The sequence below is a fragment of the Pempheris klunzingeri genome, chromosome 6 (assembly GCF_042242105.1).
Source record: "Pempheris klunzingeri isolate RE-2024b chromosome 6, fPemKlu1.hap1, whole genome shotgun sequence".
Lineage (NCBI taxonomy): Eukaryota > Metazoa > Chordata > Actinopteri > Acropomatiformes > Pempheridae > Pempheris > Pempheris klunzingeri.
The window spans coordinates 1,277,652-1,295,080 of record NC_092017.1 but is presented as its reverse complement, the minus strand read 5'-3'; the positions used below and the strand labels follow the sequence as shown (position 1 = coordinate 1,295,080).

Sequence of the window (17,429 nt, the reverse complement as noted above, 5' to 3'; positions counted from 1 at the left end):
TAACATTAGAGGTCAGAGAGGCACCTTTTGGTAATTCTGAACATTTCCATGCCATAATGTCACTGCAGCAAATAATGTGGGACATTTAAGCAGCAAAACTATACACTGTAGTTATAAACTAGACAGGATAGAGGAAACTTTCCAAGGAGAACATAAATCAAATTTCAGCCACTGAAGTAAATGTTTTACACAGCTCTGATGGAACTCAGGACTTATGCGGAGGATGCAGCTTTACTCCAAACAATCCCACTGTATGAACCTGGACTCTGTGTGTGTGTGTGTGTGTGTGTGTGTGTGTGTGTGAGAGAGAACTTTTTGGATGTGCAGAAGAACACAGAACATGAACCAACATTAGATCTTGATCTAGATCTTGTGTGCGTGTCTGGATATTTAGATCATCAGTGATGTAAAGCTGCTGTGCCTCGTGCATAAATGCGCACAACAGCTCTCTTAAGGTGGAGTCAAGCATATTATTAGTATTTTATTTATCCTCCCCATTATTGATGTGTTTTTTCAACCACCACGACTCATCCGCCGAATGATCAGAATGTTAATTTTTAACACCCGACTCAGGTGGTCTGCATATATAAATGGAGTCCGCGCAATACTATTGTTGAGTAAACATGAAGCAGGAGCTACTCAGGACCCTGCAGAGACAATATATTTCTTGAGCAGAAGTTAGTTCTCTGGAATTGGCATACGTAATCGTTCATTTAGTAGGCAGTATGCAGTCCATACTATTTGAGCAGGTAGTATGTCAATCAAATGGCCCTTCTGCTAATTGCTGATGTTTTAATGTATTGCAGCTGGCAGAAAAAAGAAACGCAAAGGATGTTGAATTGAGAATATCATTACTTCTGTTTGTGTGAAAGCTTATTGTTGTGTTTTCTGTGTTGCAGGGGACAGACTTTGGATTGGACCGAACTACAAGTATAACAACCACCGCACCACTACTCCTGCTTTCACTGCTGTGTATTGTAGTCTGCTCACCTCCAAACGATGGACACCCTCAACATTGACTGGCTTGTCTACCTTCTGAGTTGTGCAGCTTATAGATGGTATCTTCACCATTTTCTCCTTTATTGCAGTGGCTGTTGAGAGGACCTCTTTGAAAAATATTTTGCATCTTGCGTGGAATAATTCTCAGATATCCCTTCACAAAGCTGGAGGAAACAGATGGCTACTACATTTCCACCAGATGGTTTACACTGCCTGGATTTTAAAAAGCATCATTAACAACCACGACTCTCGTCTGCTCCGGAGTTAACCACTTGCTTATTCCTGTGAATGAATGTGATTTTAGTGTGATTGCGTGCTCGTGTTTTCATCTGCATGGCGTAAGTGAGAGATAGAAAATAAGGAATTTTTACTCGGAAAGGACAAGAGAGGACACAATCAAGTTGAAAACAAGGAGTAGCGACAATGTCCCAGTGGAGGCACCATTCGAGGACTGGGTGTCGGCTACTTCAGACTGCCAAGAGCAGGAGCAGGATGATGGGATACATAGGGCTTGAATGTTCCTTAAGCTCTGGGCGGTGGGTGTCCTCTCTAATATGGCTGGGGCTGCTGGTGCTGCAGACATCTCCAGCTGCCGTGTCAGCTCAGAAACTCGACGAGAATGACCCAGTGGTCACCACGGTCAACGGCAAGCTGCGCGGCGTTAAGAAGGAGCTCAACAATGAGATCCTGGGTCCTGTTGTGCAGTTTCTTGGTGTCCCGTATGCCGCTCCGCCCACAGGCGAGCGCCGCTTTCAACCACCTGACCCACCGACTTCGTGGCCGGAGATCCGCAACGCCACACACTTTGCACCGGTGTGCCCTCAGAGCATCGTGGAGGGCCGCTTGCCGGACGTCATGCTGCCAGTGTGGTTCACCAACAGCATTGATGTGGTGTCCACATACGTCCAGGACCAGAGCGAGGACTGCCTCTATCTCAACATCTATGTCCCCACTGAGGATGGTGAGTTAGCCTGTGGGCCCGGGGCAGGATGACTGTGTGGACAGCAAGGGGTGGGGTGGAGGGTATTGAACCCACAACCTTCTGGTAGAGAGAAGAGTATGTTGTTGTTTATCTATGTGAGAGTGGATTTCTGTCTCTGTCCATGTCTGTCTGTCAGTAGAGGAAAAGCATGACCTTGTGCATGTTTAATGTGCATGACACTGCTTATAGTACATGAGTGTGTGTGTGTGTGTGTGTGTGTGTGTGGTTTTGTGAAAGAGAGAAGAGTCTGCATGCGTGTGTGTGTGTGTTTGTTTGTGCTATCACATCCAGTGGGCCCAAGGTATCATCTTTCCATTCCACTCCACAGCTGCCCCAATCCTCCTCCCTCCATTTTCCATTCTTTCCTAACATTCCCTCCTCTTCCACCTTCCTGCTGATCCTCTTACTCCTTCTCCTCCTATCCTCCTCCTACTCATCGCCTTATTTGCCCTCCCCTGAAGCCTCCATCAAGTCTATAGCTCATCATAGCCTATTGTGCTCCACCACAATGGCTACAGTTCATTAAACAAGACAGTCGTTGTCTAGATCATCTCTGATTGATTTGGCTGACTGGCTGAGTGACTGGCTGGCTGACTGAGAGACTGAATACTGCACTGATTGAGCTGCTGTGATTCATTCTTTCCCTCTGTCTTTATGCGTCCCTTTCCCTCCTCCCTAAATATTTTTCAGTCAATCAGCTTTGTGTGTGTGTGTGTGTGTGTGTGTGTGTGTGTGTGTGTGTGTGTGTGTGTGTGTGCGCGCGTGCATGCCAGCTCCTGTGTGCGTCGCGCGTCCAGGGGCTCCATGTTATTCTTTAGTCTTTTATTCATTTTACAGTCAAAAGAATATCCAAGGAATGTGCCAGGAAACCGGGCAAGAAAATTTGTAGACAAGGAGGTATGTATGATCTGAACGCAATCTATACAATGCCACAGGAAGAAGAAACAGCCTGAAAATACGAAGAAAAAAAAAAGAACTGTGTTGTGCACCAGAGAGCAATCGTGAGAGCAAGGTCTACGAATTATTCAGGTCTCGATTCAGGGCATACGCAGGTATTTGGAATCCTAAATGAAAGAGAGGAACCTTTTTAAACACTGCCTAGAAAGAAATTTATGGCCAGTTTTAAATATCAAAGTAGGGAAAACCTGTCAAAAGTAGTCCTCATCTGATTGAACATACCTTCAGACAGTATAACAGAGCAGAGGACGAAAAAAGACCTTTTCAGATTTGTCAGCAAAGGTATCAGATATCCCGCAGCACAAACGAGATATTTGCCACTAACCTGAATCAACCATATAATGTGTAGACCTTGTGATGGCAGGATAATGGTGAGGTGGAGTTGCACTACACACTCACCGGTTCATTAACGTGTGCTTTCATTGGTTAGCAAGACTGGGGGATTCGATTGGCTGCCAGATCAGGGGTCAAAAGGTATGTGGTAATGGTGGTTGATGTGTGAGAAAATAGCAGGATATTAGATGAAGCACAGTGTCACAAACACACACACACACACACACACACACACACAGTGATGTAGTTGTATGCAGTGTTAAACAAGATGAGCTCAGGCTGGACCTTGACTGTGTAATCTCCATTAAAAGAAAGCAGAGCTATGTTCAGGTTGGCTCGGACTACTGTATCAAGTGCTGTTTCATCAAGATAATGCCCTCCTCCTCCTCCTCCTCCTCATCCTCCTCCCCTCGGTCTTTTTCTTCCTGTTCCTCAGCCTGTCCCTCCCTGGGTGGGTGTGTGCATATTTGTGTGTGTGTGTGTGTGTGTGTGTGTGTGTGTGAGAGAGAGAGAGAGAGAGAGAGAGAGAGAGAGGGGGAGACAGAGAGACAGATACTGACAGTGTCCTTGATAAGGTCTGGGTGTTAATGTCATTGTCTTGGCAGCCTGCACTATCACTTTGTGTACATTCCCTCTCTTCTCACCACACAGATACATGTAAACTCTAACCCCATTGCTCTTCTCCTCCCTTTTCCCTCCCCTGTCCCGTCCTCACGCGTGTTGTACAGAGAGAAACGCACAGGGGACATTTAAACATTTAAACTGGGAGATTATAGAAGCTTACATGTTATGCCACACAGCATGGATAATCACCGTTATAAAATATGTTATGGAATTTTAATGAAAAAGGTGATCAGGTTTAGAACAACAACAAACAGGAAAAACAAGATGGCGGAGCTGTATCCGTGCTACAGTAGAAGCTGCTTTGCGTTTTTACTACCCGCTGGCTATGCATTAAGAAATAATTACTTTATTCTGGTGAAATGTCAGGGAGCCTCTCACAACTTTATATACAGCGCTCTCACTGCATGCACTTCATTAGGTGAAGCTCTGTGCAGTGGGTCACTCTACGCAGCTGGTCAGCTCTCCCACGAAGTAGTCAGTAGGTAATGAAAGTGTATATAGATTCATTCAAGATAAACGCTTGAAGGCCACTTTGAATATTTTTGAGGAGAGGTTTCAAGACTCATTTTAGCTTTTTTGTTTAACCCTTCGGAGTCTAGGACCGCTACACGGCGTCAAAGTCACATGTCGCACGTTTGAAAACGTAAAGCTGTGACACAAGCACACAGGTGCTCAATTCAAAGACTGTTGGAAAGCGGACACTTCAAACTTTTTACAAGTGTTTGAATTTTGTCGATCGGCCTATTAAGACTAAATTTATAAAGAGCCGAAGTGGCGCACTACAGCTCTTCTACGAGTTAGAAGATGCTGAATCTGGGGAAGAACGTTCTGATTCTGAGGAAGACTCCTTTCAGAGGATGAAGTGGAAGCTGCGCGTGAAGACGAACGAGAGGAGGTGTCCGCAGACCCCCGCTCCTCCAAAGATCCAACTAGTTCCTGCTCGGATTTTGTGTTTCTTTTGCACTTTTACATACAGTGTGTCCATATATTATGTCAAAATAAATAAATACTTGTAGAATCACATAGGTGAGAAAGGCAAGCTAAGCAGTTTTAATGGGAAACACAAAGGGAAAATGAAAAGTGGTAAAAACGCCGTTTTACCCCAGACTCTGAAGGGATAAGACAGTGATTGGAATCTCATCTAACAGGGCTGCGGGGGTGCATCAGACATACAAGGATAGGAACCACTGATTTAAGAGAGCCTGGGAGGTCTCTGAGGTTGGTTAAGTGTGGCTTGTTTGGTTTTTCAGATGGGTGTGCGGTACAGAGACAGAAGCAGGCACACATCCTCATTATGAACAATACATTTCTAGTAGTAGTGGTGGTTTCAGAAAAAAAGTAGTTGTAACTGCTGCTTTCATGTTGTTCATGTTGAAAGACACACTTTTGATAAGAGGCTGGCTAATGAACATGATAGCTTGATGAGGAGGTTCCACAAGAATCAGGTGGTGGGTTGACACATTTCACGATATAAAACATGACGACAACATTGTAACAATGGATGAAGCAATGAAATCATGTTTCTTACTTTCGTTCTTTACTGACCTACATATAATCTGTGTCAGCCCCATTATATCCAAGAACTGCACTTTTCAAGAGCTTATTTCCAACCAGACAGTATAATGTGCGGCAAAGATTTCATCAGTATGTTTCATCATGGGATCATGAAAGAACCATCATGTGAATAAGGCCCATGGAAAACTGCAGGAACATTACAATGTGATTGAGTCACTATATTATGACTCTTACAGAGCAGTTCCTGTAAGTGTCTTAAGGTAGACACTGAGTGTGCATATTGGTTGATGTAACATGTTCACTGAGTGTGGGCGACTTTAGGTTTCCTTTACAAAGGCAGTGTCAGTAGTTCAGTCATTACCAGCAACACAGTAGCACAAAGTGTAGTCAGCGGTGCATGGTGTGAGTGGACAGATCATGTTGAGTCACAAGACCATTTCATGGCTCGATGTGTGCAGCCACAGTGACGCATGTGGTGGCAGGGCCGAAACGGAAGAAACATAAGTGTGGTCGGGACTCAGATCAGTCAAATCAAAAATATTCTGTCTTTTTAAAACTAATAAACTCTCCACTGAGGCCATTCAGTGCCTAACCTTGAACCAGTTGTTGTATTTCAGCGGCGAAAGAATCGGCTCTGGGCCAGGAAAACCTGTTCCAGAGCGGCACCAGCACAAAGAATCACTTAGAATGGAGATGGGAGGTGGGATTATTGCGACCAACCAAGACCAACTAAAAGTTTTTTTTAGAACAGACCTTTAGTGTGGACATCACAATGTTACAAATGTTATGTGATGTAAACAACAGTTTAGAGCTGAAATAGCCTCGTCCTGAGGGAAACTGGTGACCTCGAGCTACAGGTGAAGAATTGCCATGAGTGAACTTAAACTTAGATTTCATTTGCTTGGGTTGAAATTGTGAACTTGTCCGAAAATATATCCAAGGTTTGATCAATTCTTTTAAAGGCTGAGCAAGTGTTTTGACATTTACCTTTGTCTTACTGGGAAATCTGATGAACATTCGTACTTGCAGCCGACATAACAGAGGAGCTATTGCTAGTGTCCCTCTGCACATGAGTCATGGCAGAGTTCATGCGATAAATAAGGTTAACCAGAGGAATGTGGGCAGGGATGAGGAGCAGTGACAAAAAGGCAGACATGGAATAATATTAGACTAAGAATGACAAAAACAAAGTGAGACGAGGACACAAAGAGCCAAACAATGCAGCAGTGACAGTGAGTGAGGCAGAGTGTAATTGCTGTGGGACTCATTTCTTTGTCCTCAGAAGGACTGGTGTACCGTCCTTTTCCTTGCTGGTTCAGAGAGGCCTTCTGTGGTTAAAAGTAGTGTTTTTGATGTGTCTGGCATGGAGTACGATCATTAAGTTATCACATGCTGGGATAGCGGTCTCTGTAATGAGATCAGAGGTAGCAGCACTGTGGTTGGTCTTCTCTCTCTCAATGCAGCATGCGTTCACAATTCATTCTGAAAATTGAAATACAGTAATGCAGTAGAGCCTCACTTATCACAAATGACAGCCAACTACAGCTGCTTGTTCTAAGACAGCATTTAAGACTGATGAATTAATAGGTTTGGCTTCTTTTCTTAAATAGAAAATGGTCTTGTAGAACAGCAGGTTTGGATTCCTGAAAGCGAGTTTTATACTGGCACGTAAATCCAAGTATCATACTGGTAATAGACCACAGCCTTAGCTGTATGCTCTCAATAGTGTGGCATTAATTATTTGACAATTTGATTGACAATTAATGAATCTGCGCTTAAAAATGTTGGTAAAAATGCCAAACATTTTCTGGTTCGTCTTCTGCAATGTACAGATTTGCTGGTTGTTTCTGTTTAATGCCATTGCAAACCCAATATTTGTAGGTTTTAGGATGTTGGTTAGAGGAAAAAAAAAAATAGTTAGGGAAAATGGGATTGATTTTTTTTCTCACTATTTTCTGACATTCTATGGACCAACTAAAATATTAGTAAGAAAAGTATCCGCGGAGTAATCGATATGCAATCAAACGTGCTTTGAGAAACAACCTATGCCATCCTTTACCAATTACATTTCCCACAAAAACAAAATTGGGAAAACAAATTTGTACTGTATAAATGTAATTTCTTAGAGGCAGAGTTGCATAATACCTGGTCACATTGCCAAGTAGCTATTCTGTGGTGCATTTTGTATTTTTGGACCATTTTTTCTTCCTTGTTCTGTACTGTCTCCACCTAAACCCACAGCTGACTGCAGGCATGTTCATGCCTCAACTCTGCGGGTTGTCAAAAGGCATTACGGGCAACAGAAAAACACAGGCTGATGTAAATGTACATGCGAAGGGGTGAAGGAAAGTTCATTTAACACAAATTATAACACTTGGAGTAATAACAGTGAATTTATTTGGCATCACAACTGACAATGTTCAGCCTCAGTTCGTTAGTTTCCAGTCAGTTTAGCAACTTGCTGTGAGGTCTTTCCTCTCTTCCACAGGCTTTGCTATAGACTTTATTGTTGCTTAAGTGTCTTAAATGCACCTCACAGTACAGTATATGACATTATAGCGGCCACCGACTAGATTCAGTCCAATTTAAAATGGACTGCAAGACTTATAGTATAATAACTGACTTGGAATGCATGTGGAAAAGTTCCCCAGTGTGTAGAAAAGCATTGAGATCAATAGAATGTGGTGTAATCTTTGATTATTAGGGTGACTTTCCATGCTGTGCAAATTAAATTGTGCAAAAATGTCAATCATGTACAGTGATTCAGCAGCATTTGATACTGTAGATGCAACACACACATTCCTGCTGTTCTCTACAAATATCTAACCCAGAACAAACTGTACAACCTGCTACCAGGGCATGAATAAGAAAAACAAAACTGTGAGGAAATTTGCTTTGGAAATGGCTCACTTGCTGTAATGGAAACATGTGAAAACACTGAACCAATCGGAGCTCAGTATTTAGTATACATTACTGACTGGAAGCGAGAAAGAGTCACTTTGACTCCATATGTGTGAACACAGATTTAAAGAAGCTGACTGACATTTTGGGAACTACACTTAATTTGCTTTCTTGCCAAGGCTTTGATGAGATGGACGCTTCTCTCACATCTGTACAGTAAACATGTTATGATTTACCAAATGACCAAAGCTAATACTAAACACACTTGGATCTATTCTGATACACTCAAGTATTAGACACACAGACCCAAGATCCGGGGAAATAAAATAAAACTTGACTTGATTACACTCAGGCACCCTGCCAAGTTAACCCATTTTCATTCCCAGGGGGTCAAATACTGCCGCTTTGTCACCACCTTTGGCATCTCACACTGAAGAACAAGTGTCTGTATGAGACACTAAAGGGCGATGTAATGTATAACAGCAAGTTCACATTTAAGGCTTAAACCCACAGGGGATGTCTGCATTGTGTTCTGGCTGCGACACAGCTGCCGGAGCTGTATATGCCCACTTTAATTAATGCTTTAAACCACCAGAAGCACTGTGGCGCATTTCAGAAGCATCCCAGAAGCGACTCGGTGCTCCACTCTGCTAAAGATATGTGCCAGGTCCATTTTTTGACGGAAGCAGCCCGACCGCAGCGAGCAGCACAGAGCAGACGAGGTGGGTAGGAAGTCAAAATTGTAAATGGTCTGTATTTGTTTAGTGCCTTTCTAGTCATTTCGACCACTCAAAGAGCTTTTACATCACATCCTCATTCACACGTTCACACGCTGAAGCTGTGTCTTGCCCGAGGACACTTCGATATGCTGACTTAGAGGAGCCGGGGATCGAACCACCGACCTTCTGGTCCTTTGAGCCGCAGCCACCCCAGGCGATTGTACATGTATCGTATTTTGTGCGAGGAGACCGGGGTTCCTGTCCTGTGTGAACCCGAAAATGAAACTGAAGTTATGTGAGTAACGTTGTTATTTCAAGCACAGACAGACAGCGGACGTAGCCACAGCAACGGTTTGTCAACTGCAATTTTGAAGCCTCGAGTTGAGTATTTACAAAATCACCATTGTGGTTTAACAGCTTTCACTATTTTGATTGTGGGGTCAGACCCCCCCCCCCAACTCTGATGGATTTAGGCTAAGGCATGACCTGCCTACCTTATTGGTTAGCACATGTAGCATGTAGCTCCACACTAAACCACAGCCTGCCTTATCTTTTATCGAATGACTGGATGGCCTGAAGTGTTGCTCTGAGCATCGAATGTTGACGCAGGAAGGGTGCCAAGGGGGATGACTCAGCATCGATGTTTGACGCCCTGGGAGTGAGAACTGGTCGGCCTTTTGCTGTGTAATATTTGTCTATACCACTTATGGCCAGCTCCTGTCTCTGAGAGCTGGGTCTTGCTGCATACTGCTTGTGTGCTTCACGAAATCAACTTCTCTGCTCGTCTTTCAATGCTGTCCGACCTCGTAAAAAAAAGAAAAGAAAAAAGTTTTCTCCGTGGTAGATCGGAACTCCCTTTATGTTCATGTCGAATTAAGGATTTGGCTTTTAAAACCCAAACTAGGCCATTTCCCAGCGCATCTACAAGCTGTTTAATATCTCAAATAGTTCTGGAACTATTTCAACATGTTGCACTATTCTGAAATGTCTGTGTGTTGTCTCCACGTCAGAAGTTTTCAGAATAGAAGCTCCATTGTAGATGTGAGTTGCATCAGGATGCAAGCAACTTCACAGTCGGTGATTTTGTAGTGTTTTCCTTCACGACTCCCCCTTTTCCCCTTACTTCTTTGTTCTCCATGTGTCTCTTTCTTGCCAATCGGTCAGCACAGATTGGCCTTTTTCCCTTGTGTCCGTCTCTGTCTCTCTTTCTGTCCTGACCTATTCGCCCTCCCACGTCTCACTTTTCCTCTGTCCTTTTCTCATGTTCCTGTCTTTTTCTCCCTTATTCCTCAGGCTTTGTCCCAGTTTTGTAGCTGCTGAAGCAGGATCCTGTGGGAGGTGGTGCTCACACATACACATTAAGACACGCAAACAGAGTGGAGGAAATAGAAGGCAGAAATAGGCATGGCCCTTCTTGTGTTTGGGTCTCCCCTGAGGGGCACTGTCACCTCAACTCACAACTTAACTTCTTATGCTAGTGTGTTGTGCTTGTGTGTGTGTGTGTGTGTTGGTCTGCGTTTGTCTTGATGGACCCATGGATTTGGTTACGTGGAAATGTGTCTGGAGGATTTTAAGTTTCGTCCTGTCTGCCAGAGTTTTGACTGTGTGTGCTGGCTGCTGGGCAGGTGGTGGACTTTTCATTTTCAGCCCAGGCGCAGCTGACCTTACGGCGACCTCAAGTTAGAAACAGAAAGTTAGAGAGACGCAGAATGAGAGAGACAGGATGCATCTAATCTGGGCCGAATCCTCTCACTGCATTTCAGTCGGTGTTTGTTGTCTTTATTCAACTCTTCAGTGCTGGACGTGAAGCAGTGATAGTGGTGCATCTCTTCTGCTGTGACAAACCCAACTAGTGCGCAATACAAATGAGATGAAGAAATTCTCTGAATGATTGTGACAAAAATAGTAATTACAGCCTATTACTTAGCCGATTACCGAGTGAGTGGCCCATGATCACGAATCATGAATATGCATACCAAATGTTATGATGATCTGACAAGAGACCATTAAAATATCATTCTTTTTATGGTAACACTACCCTGTGACAAAATGCACTGTAGTTTTAGAAGTATTGTAGTATATCGTAGCCTCAACAGACAAACCAGATTTAGTTCCTAAAAATAACATTTCAATGTGAAAACAACAAAATGATTCATAATCATTAGCTTAATTGTCACAACAAACATTAAAATATCAACAAAATATAGCTAAGTACAGAGGTTTTTGTTTAGGATACTCAACTAAATAAATCTAGAAAGATTCCTCCCTCCCACCACCCTCTTTGTAACCTCCCCAACATGGTACAGTCTGAGTTCCTCCTACTATAAAGCCCATGGGAAGCTCTCACTTCCTGTTTGGCAGTTTACGTCCTCATTTCAAAATCAACCCCCCCTTTTTTTTATCCTTTCATCTGATCTTATTAAAACTTAATTTGTGGTAAAGTATGGAAGCAGTTACCCCTCCATTTGCCAAAAAACTGGGCTACCACATTTAATGAAGATGACGGAGAAAATAGAAAAATGAAAATGGAAGGTAATAAAGCGCTGTGGGGCCGAACAGAATTTCTTTGTAATTTTGAGTAACTGACTTCTGAAAGATGTTATCTCTTTAAAAACATTGTAAAAGAATCTCTTGTATTTCTTTCAAGTATCCAGAGTCAGCAGGTATTAAGCTCCCACTGGACCCTACACTCACACAGTCATACCTAACTGTGCCCTAAGTGTTTTAGATATTTAACCCTAACCCAGCCACACCTCAACCATGGCCTTAACCTTAACCACTGAACACAATCTAGGGTTTTGCATGACTGTTCAATGTCTGATGATAGAGGGGGGTGCTAAAATTCCACAGATGATTTATCGATCCCTAACACATTCATCAAAACAATAGTTTCCAGCAACAATGATCGCATGTCCACTATTTTATGCAACGCACACGATCACTCAGAGTTCTATGAACGCTCTGGATAAAACATTCATTAAATGTTTGATAGTTCCAGTGCTTTTTGGACAACCTGTTTGTTGCCAGGTCAGGAAAAATGTTGCAAGAAAGAGGAGAGTGTGACCTTGGCTGCTTATATAAACTGTTTCCCAATCTTTTCACACACTGGAGCATCCACACACACACACAAGCGCACGCTGCAGCTCTGCTCAAGGTGACAGCGTTGATACCTGCTCATACATATTCATCACTCCGGCATTACAATAAATAAATAAGCTGCTTATTTTTTTTCTTTTCACGAATATTAAATGAAGGACATTTGAACCTTCGGCGCACCGCCAACACCAGCCATTGTAGTTCCACAAATTAAAGCAAAAACAACTGCACACAGAGGCTGGGATACAAATGTCATAACGTTGTCCCATTTCTAAGATTCATCCCACAAAAAAAAAAAATCAATCATTTATTCGTCGCTCCCTCTTTCCTTTCGCGCTCCGTCGCCGCAGCCGTAGTGGGGACACATTTTGCCTCATGCATATTTCAGACGCAACACATTGTGAACAATGCAGATAGATGCGGCATGCTGAGAAGTAACAGCTTTTCCTATAGTTTCCATTTCACCTCTAGTCATTATTTATGGGGACCCTTTCCAAAACGGCCATACAGCTATGTAATGCATGAAGCTATTTGCTTCAATGATGATGGAGAGGCAGCTGTAAACTAATTGTAGGCAATATTGTTAGCCGCAGCACACTAGCAGGAGGAGAAAGGGAATGGGACTGAAAGAATTATAGCATTGTTTCTTTTGTACAACATTTTTGTTTGAATCATTATAATTGTGAGGCAAATGGCATCTGGTTGCTGCAGTCTGAGTCAGCACGGTGCTGTGATGGTAAAAAAAAATATGAAAAAAAAAATGCTTTGAATTGGAAAAGAGAGAAAGATGGAAGACAGCGGAGTAAAGGATGAATAGTTAAATTGCTTAAAATGCGTGTAAATGAATGTGATACAAATAAATGTTCATTTCACTGCTCCAACAACAGCTTTTTTACAGCTTGCTAGCTATTGTTACCTTGGACCTGGTCGTGAGCAGGTCATAGTTTTGGTCAAGTTCAGCTGTGGCAACAAAACTACTGCGTGTGTTGAGGAAGGTTACATTTAATTGCTTATGATTTCAACATTTCATTTGTAAAAGGGACGTTGTGTCACTTATTCTTTAAAAAGTTATTAAATCTAAAGAATGAAAAATGATTTGAATAAATTCAAAAGTGTAAAAATCAAAGACAAAGGTAAATACATTAGTGAAACATCAGAACACAGTCATTATTTCATCTCTCTTATGTTCCTGAGTAACTTTCTAGTTTCATTGTTAAACATTTTATTATGATTTATCTTTTTGTTTTTAACTGTTCAGAGTCTCGGACCACCCGTCGGCGTCAAAGACACAAACACAAAGAAAGCAAGAAAAGAAAGCAAGCTAAACAGATTTAATGGGAAACACAAAGGTAAAATGAAAAGTAGTAAAAAACGGCCATTTTAACCCAAAACTCTGGAGGGTTAAGACAAGATGCCCCATTTCAGCTATTTTAACACATAATGACACATTTATTTCAACTGTCATGAGGTGTTGACACCAATCACTGCCCACTCACCTCTTTGCTGAAAAGATATTTGGTAAATGGTCTGTATTTGTATAGCACCTTTTTTAGTCATTCAACTACTCAAAGCATGTTTACATCACGTCCTCATTCACACTGGAGGAATCTAAACACATTCACACACTGATAATCTTCAGGAGTGCATTGGGGTTCAGTGTCTCTCTTAAGGACACTTTGACATGTGGACGTAGAGGAGCCAGGAGATCATTGTGGATGCTGCTGTAACGGCTGTAACGGCATCAAATATCTTACCAAATAATGAAAAAAAGGAATCCCTCTCACGTGACAGCCATGCCCCACAAAACCAGAGTTACAATTTCCCCACTTAAACGGATTCATGCCTTTGATTAAGCTCTTTTACGAGGCAATAGAGAATTTTGTTCTCCTCTGTAGCTGTTAATTATTTAGCTGGCTACTGTGAATGCTAATGATTTAGCATGTGGGGGTTTGTTGAGTTCATGTATAAGCAAGTTTTGCATCATCTCAGAAGCGCTGAAGTATACTTAATACTGAATGCATAAGGCTGAAACAGCTACTGATGTTCTCACCATGACATGCTAACTAGACCAAAAAGCTAATTGGTTAGACAGTCTGCATATTTCCTCAAGATTAACTCCAACAAAGTCTTAAAGGCTTTAGCACGCTGCAACAAACACTAACCCGAATGTGCAGTGGTGCAATCAGGGAGAAAGAAGTCTACTGGCAAGAATCCTCCTCCATATCTCTTTACCCTGTAAGTTGTTTGTGCTCCTGACATGTGCCGTGATTGCATGAGAATAACAATTCAATTCATATTGAAATTTCTCTCCTACACCCAACAGGTAGTTTATTTATGGAAGCCGTGCTCCCATGTTGGCTTGATATTCTGTGCTACATGGGATCCTGCAGCCCCCTCCAACAAGCTCTAGTCTAGTGCAGGGGACTATGAAATTTGCTGTTAGGGGGCTGCCAAGTTCCTTTAATTATGCTGTGATGTTAAATTGGGTATGGAGGAATGGAGCAGGCTGCATGCTGTAACGCTGGCTTCAAGCCCAAGTGCAATGTACCCATAGATACATACAGACCACAACTGCCACCCAGTTCTTTACGGGGCTTGTTGGCACAGTGAAGTCACCTGAACTTAGTATTTCATGGTGTGGTGAAAAAAATCTGCAAAAAAAATTGTTTCAAAGCGAATATTATAATAGGTTAGCAAGAATAAATCTATAGTGATGTGAATGTATTCCTGGCCAACCATGTGGATTCTACTCAGGCACAGACAGACAGGCGTGTGTGTGTGTGTGTGTGTGTGTGTGTGTGTGTGTGTGTGTCTTCATGTGTCATTTTCTTTGTTCCTGTGCACGTGTGTTTGTATGTGTAAATGGACAAGGTGACGACGGGCCAGATGGTCTGTATGTTGGATGCTGGAGACAGAAGTCAAGGTGTCACCTTGGCCTGGTAATGAGACGGGGAGTGGTGAGGTGGGAGCAGTGGGGTTGTTATAGAAAAACAAAAGACCTAATTAGTTGTGAATGCACACTCTCTTTGGCTCACATTGCTGGAGTGTCAGGTTAGCACGTTTCTGAAGTCTTGCTTGGCGGGAAGAGGAGGCCTTCAAACCGCTGTGGCTGTCCAAGACGCATCATTTCTAAGCAGCATGCTAATGAGCTGTGTATGCCACTGATATGATCACACAGCAGAGAACAGGGAAAACATTCTCATACCAGTAGATTTGATATTGATATTATGAATGATATTAATGCTTAAAATAGTCTGTAGTGGCCCTTTTTGTAAGGATTCACTTGAAATATGACTATTCCTTGAAAATGGCTGGTATTTTTTTGTATGGTTTTGGAGTTTGACCCATACCAGAGTGTAAAGAAGTCTGGATATCTCGGCCTGTACTGTCAGTGGAAGTGCAACGCTGAATCACTGGAATAACCTTCAAAAATCAAATCAAATAAATGAATATGTGATAATAATACTAGAAAAAAATAATCAGAAGGGTTCAGCGTACTAACTAAATCAAATACGGCATCTTTTGGGTGTCTTGCATAAAAAAAAAAAGGATGTGCTTGTTAAATGAATCTCTGAATACATGTATGCTTTAAGCATGAGTGAAGATCTGTAAGTTCACGATGTACAGACAGTAAAGACGTCTCACATAGAAAAAAAAACCCTCAGTTAGAGTGCACAGGGATGCGCTGTAATACCGTCAAAGTGTCCGTCATTAATGTCGGCGCCATACAAATAAGCTCTTTAGAAAAGAGATTAGTTTTGCTGGAGGAGACTCAGCAACCTCCACTCTGGAACCACACAGCTTGTTGCACCTCACCGTCTGATTGTGTCACCGTCTGATTTTTCATTTGAAGACTTTTGATCTATGCTAGAATATTTTGCCGTGGAACGTATGAATCTTTCCCCGTGTCCACGCTCCTCGCCTCGTTCCTCCTCCTCTCTGTTTGCTGTTTGTTCACACATGAGCAGATGAAAAGTCATTAGCTCCATCCCAAATTGCTACCTAGTGTCTCATCTGTATTATTTACGTGCTGCACTAACAAATACAGAAGAATGACAGAACAGCTTATTGCTACAATGAGAAGTAATGAGATGTAATTTGCTGCTCCACAACTACATAAATCACTTAAAGCCCTGCAGTCATATTCATTCCAAAGGTGCAGTGCAATGGACCAGCCTTGGCATTAATCGATGTCTCTCTTTCCATTTCTCTGTTGCTCTCCGTCTGTTTACTCTGAATATTCATGCTCTTTTTGTAACATACTTTTTACACAACTTGGTTTTTAGTTTGGCTATAATGTATAATTAAGTTAATTTAGTAGAAAATAAAATGTTTTGTATAACAAACCATAAACAAGCATAACAACCACATTTTGAATAGCAACACGTTCATATATAATATATGAGAGAGATATCAAATCAGTGGGGAAAAATTAAATGCTTTCTCTGTTCTGCGAAAAGAAGGACATACGAGCGCTGGTACTAACACACATATTAGAAGATCAAATAATTCAATTATAATTATAAGGGCAGCGAGTGAGTCGTACTGAGTTAATTGAAATCAGCGTTGTGTATTAGCTTTAAAAGAGAAATGGCATTGTATCAGTGTACATGTGAGATTTGAACATGTGGTTCATTGCCAAAAAGGAACACTAAACCTTGGCTGTATTGCAGGAGAATGCCAAAACAGCCTAAAGTAAGACCATTAAAGTCAAGCACCATGTTTCGACAAAGATCACGGTAGAGTGGGTGGAGAGTTCAGTAGTCCTGTTTCTCTTACTTAGCAAGTCTTCTGGTGAATCCAAAATGAGAGTAGCTGCTGTTAGAATCTTTTAGAAGCCAGAGACCTGTCTCTCAATAAGAGGCTGTGGGAAGCACCTGGATGGTGTCAGCTTTCTTATATAGTATATTATCAGTAAACCTTGCTGTTCCACTGGCTGTTAACTGTGCTGAAGTTAGTGATTGGTTAAGTTTAGTCTATTGCATTAATATTGCATCACTGCACAACATGCGGCCACATTATAAAAAGAAAGCATACCTACTGGGATGATGATTGTATACGGTAGAATAAAACTATGTCCATGCCCACCCTTCATAATGGGCAGTAAAGCATAAATGATAAAGAACAAAGTCGATAATACTTGAGTGTGTTCGCACATTTAGACCATCTGTAGATTTACTCCAGCAATCTGCACAAACACCAGTGACGTTCTGCACAAATAATTTGGATTGTTCATTATAGTTAAAGTTAAGAAAGTTGAAGTGATAAGGTTTTTTTTTCATAATACATAATTATCTTTTTCT

At 41.9% G+C, this 17,429-nt stretch overlaps 1 protein-coding gene across 1 annotated transcript in view; it reads left to right on the top strand.

Moving 5' to 3' along the window:
• Nucleotides 1-1,422: 1,422 nt before the first annotated feature.
• The window catches only part of nlgn1 (neuroligin 1), a 246,242-nt gene continuing 230,235 nt past the window's right edge, over nucleotides 1,423-17,429 (top strand). Inside the window, exon 1 of the mRNA XM_070831770.1 lies at nucleotides 1,423-1,960. Within this exon, the coding sequence (XP_070687871.1) occupies nucleotides 1,423-1,960 (538 nt within the window). The remainder of the gene's footprint in view (nucleotides 1,961-17,429) is intronic.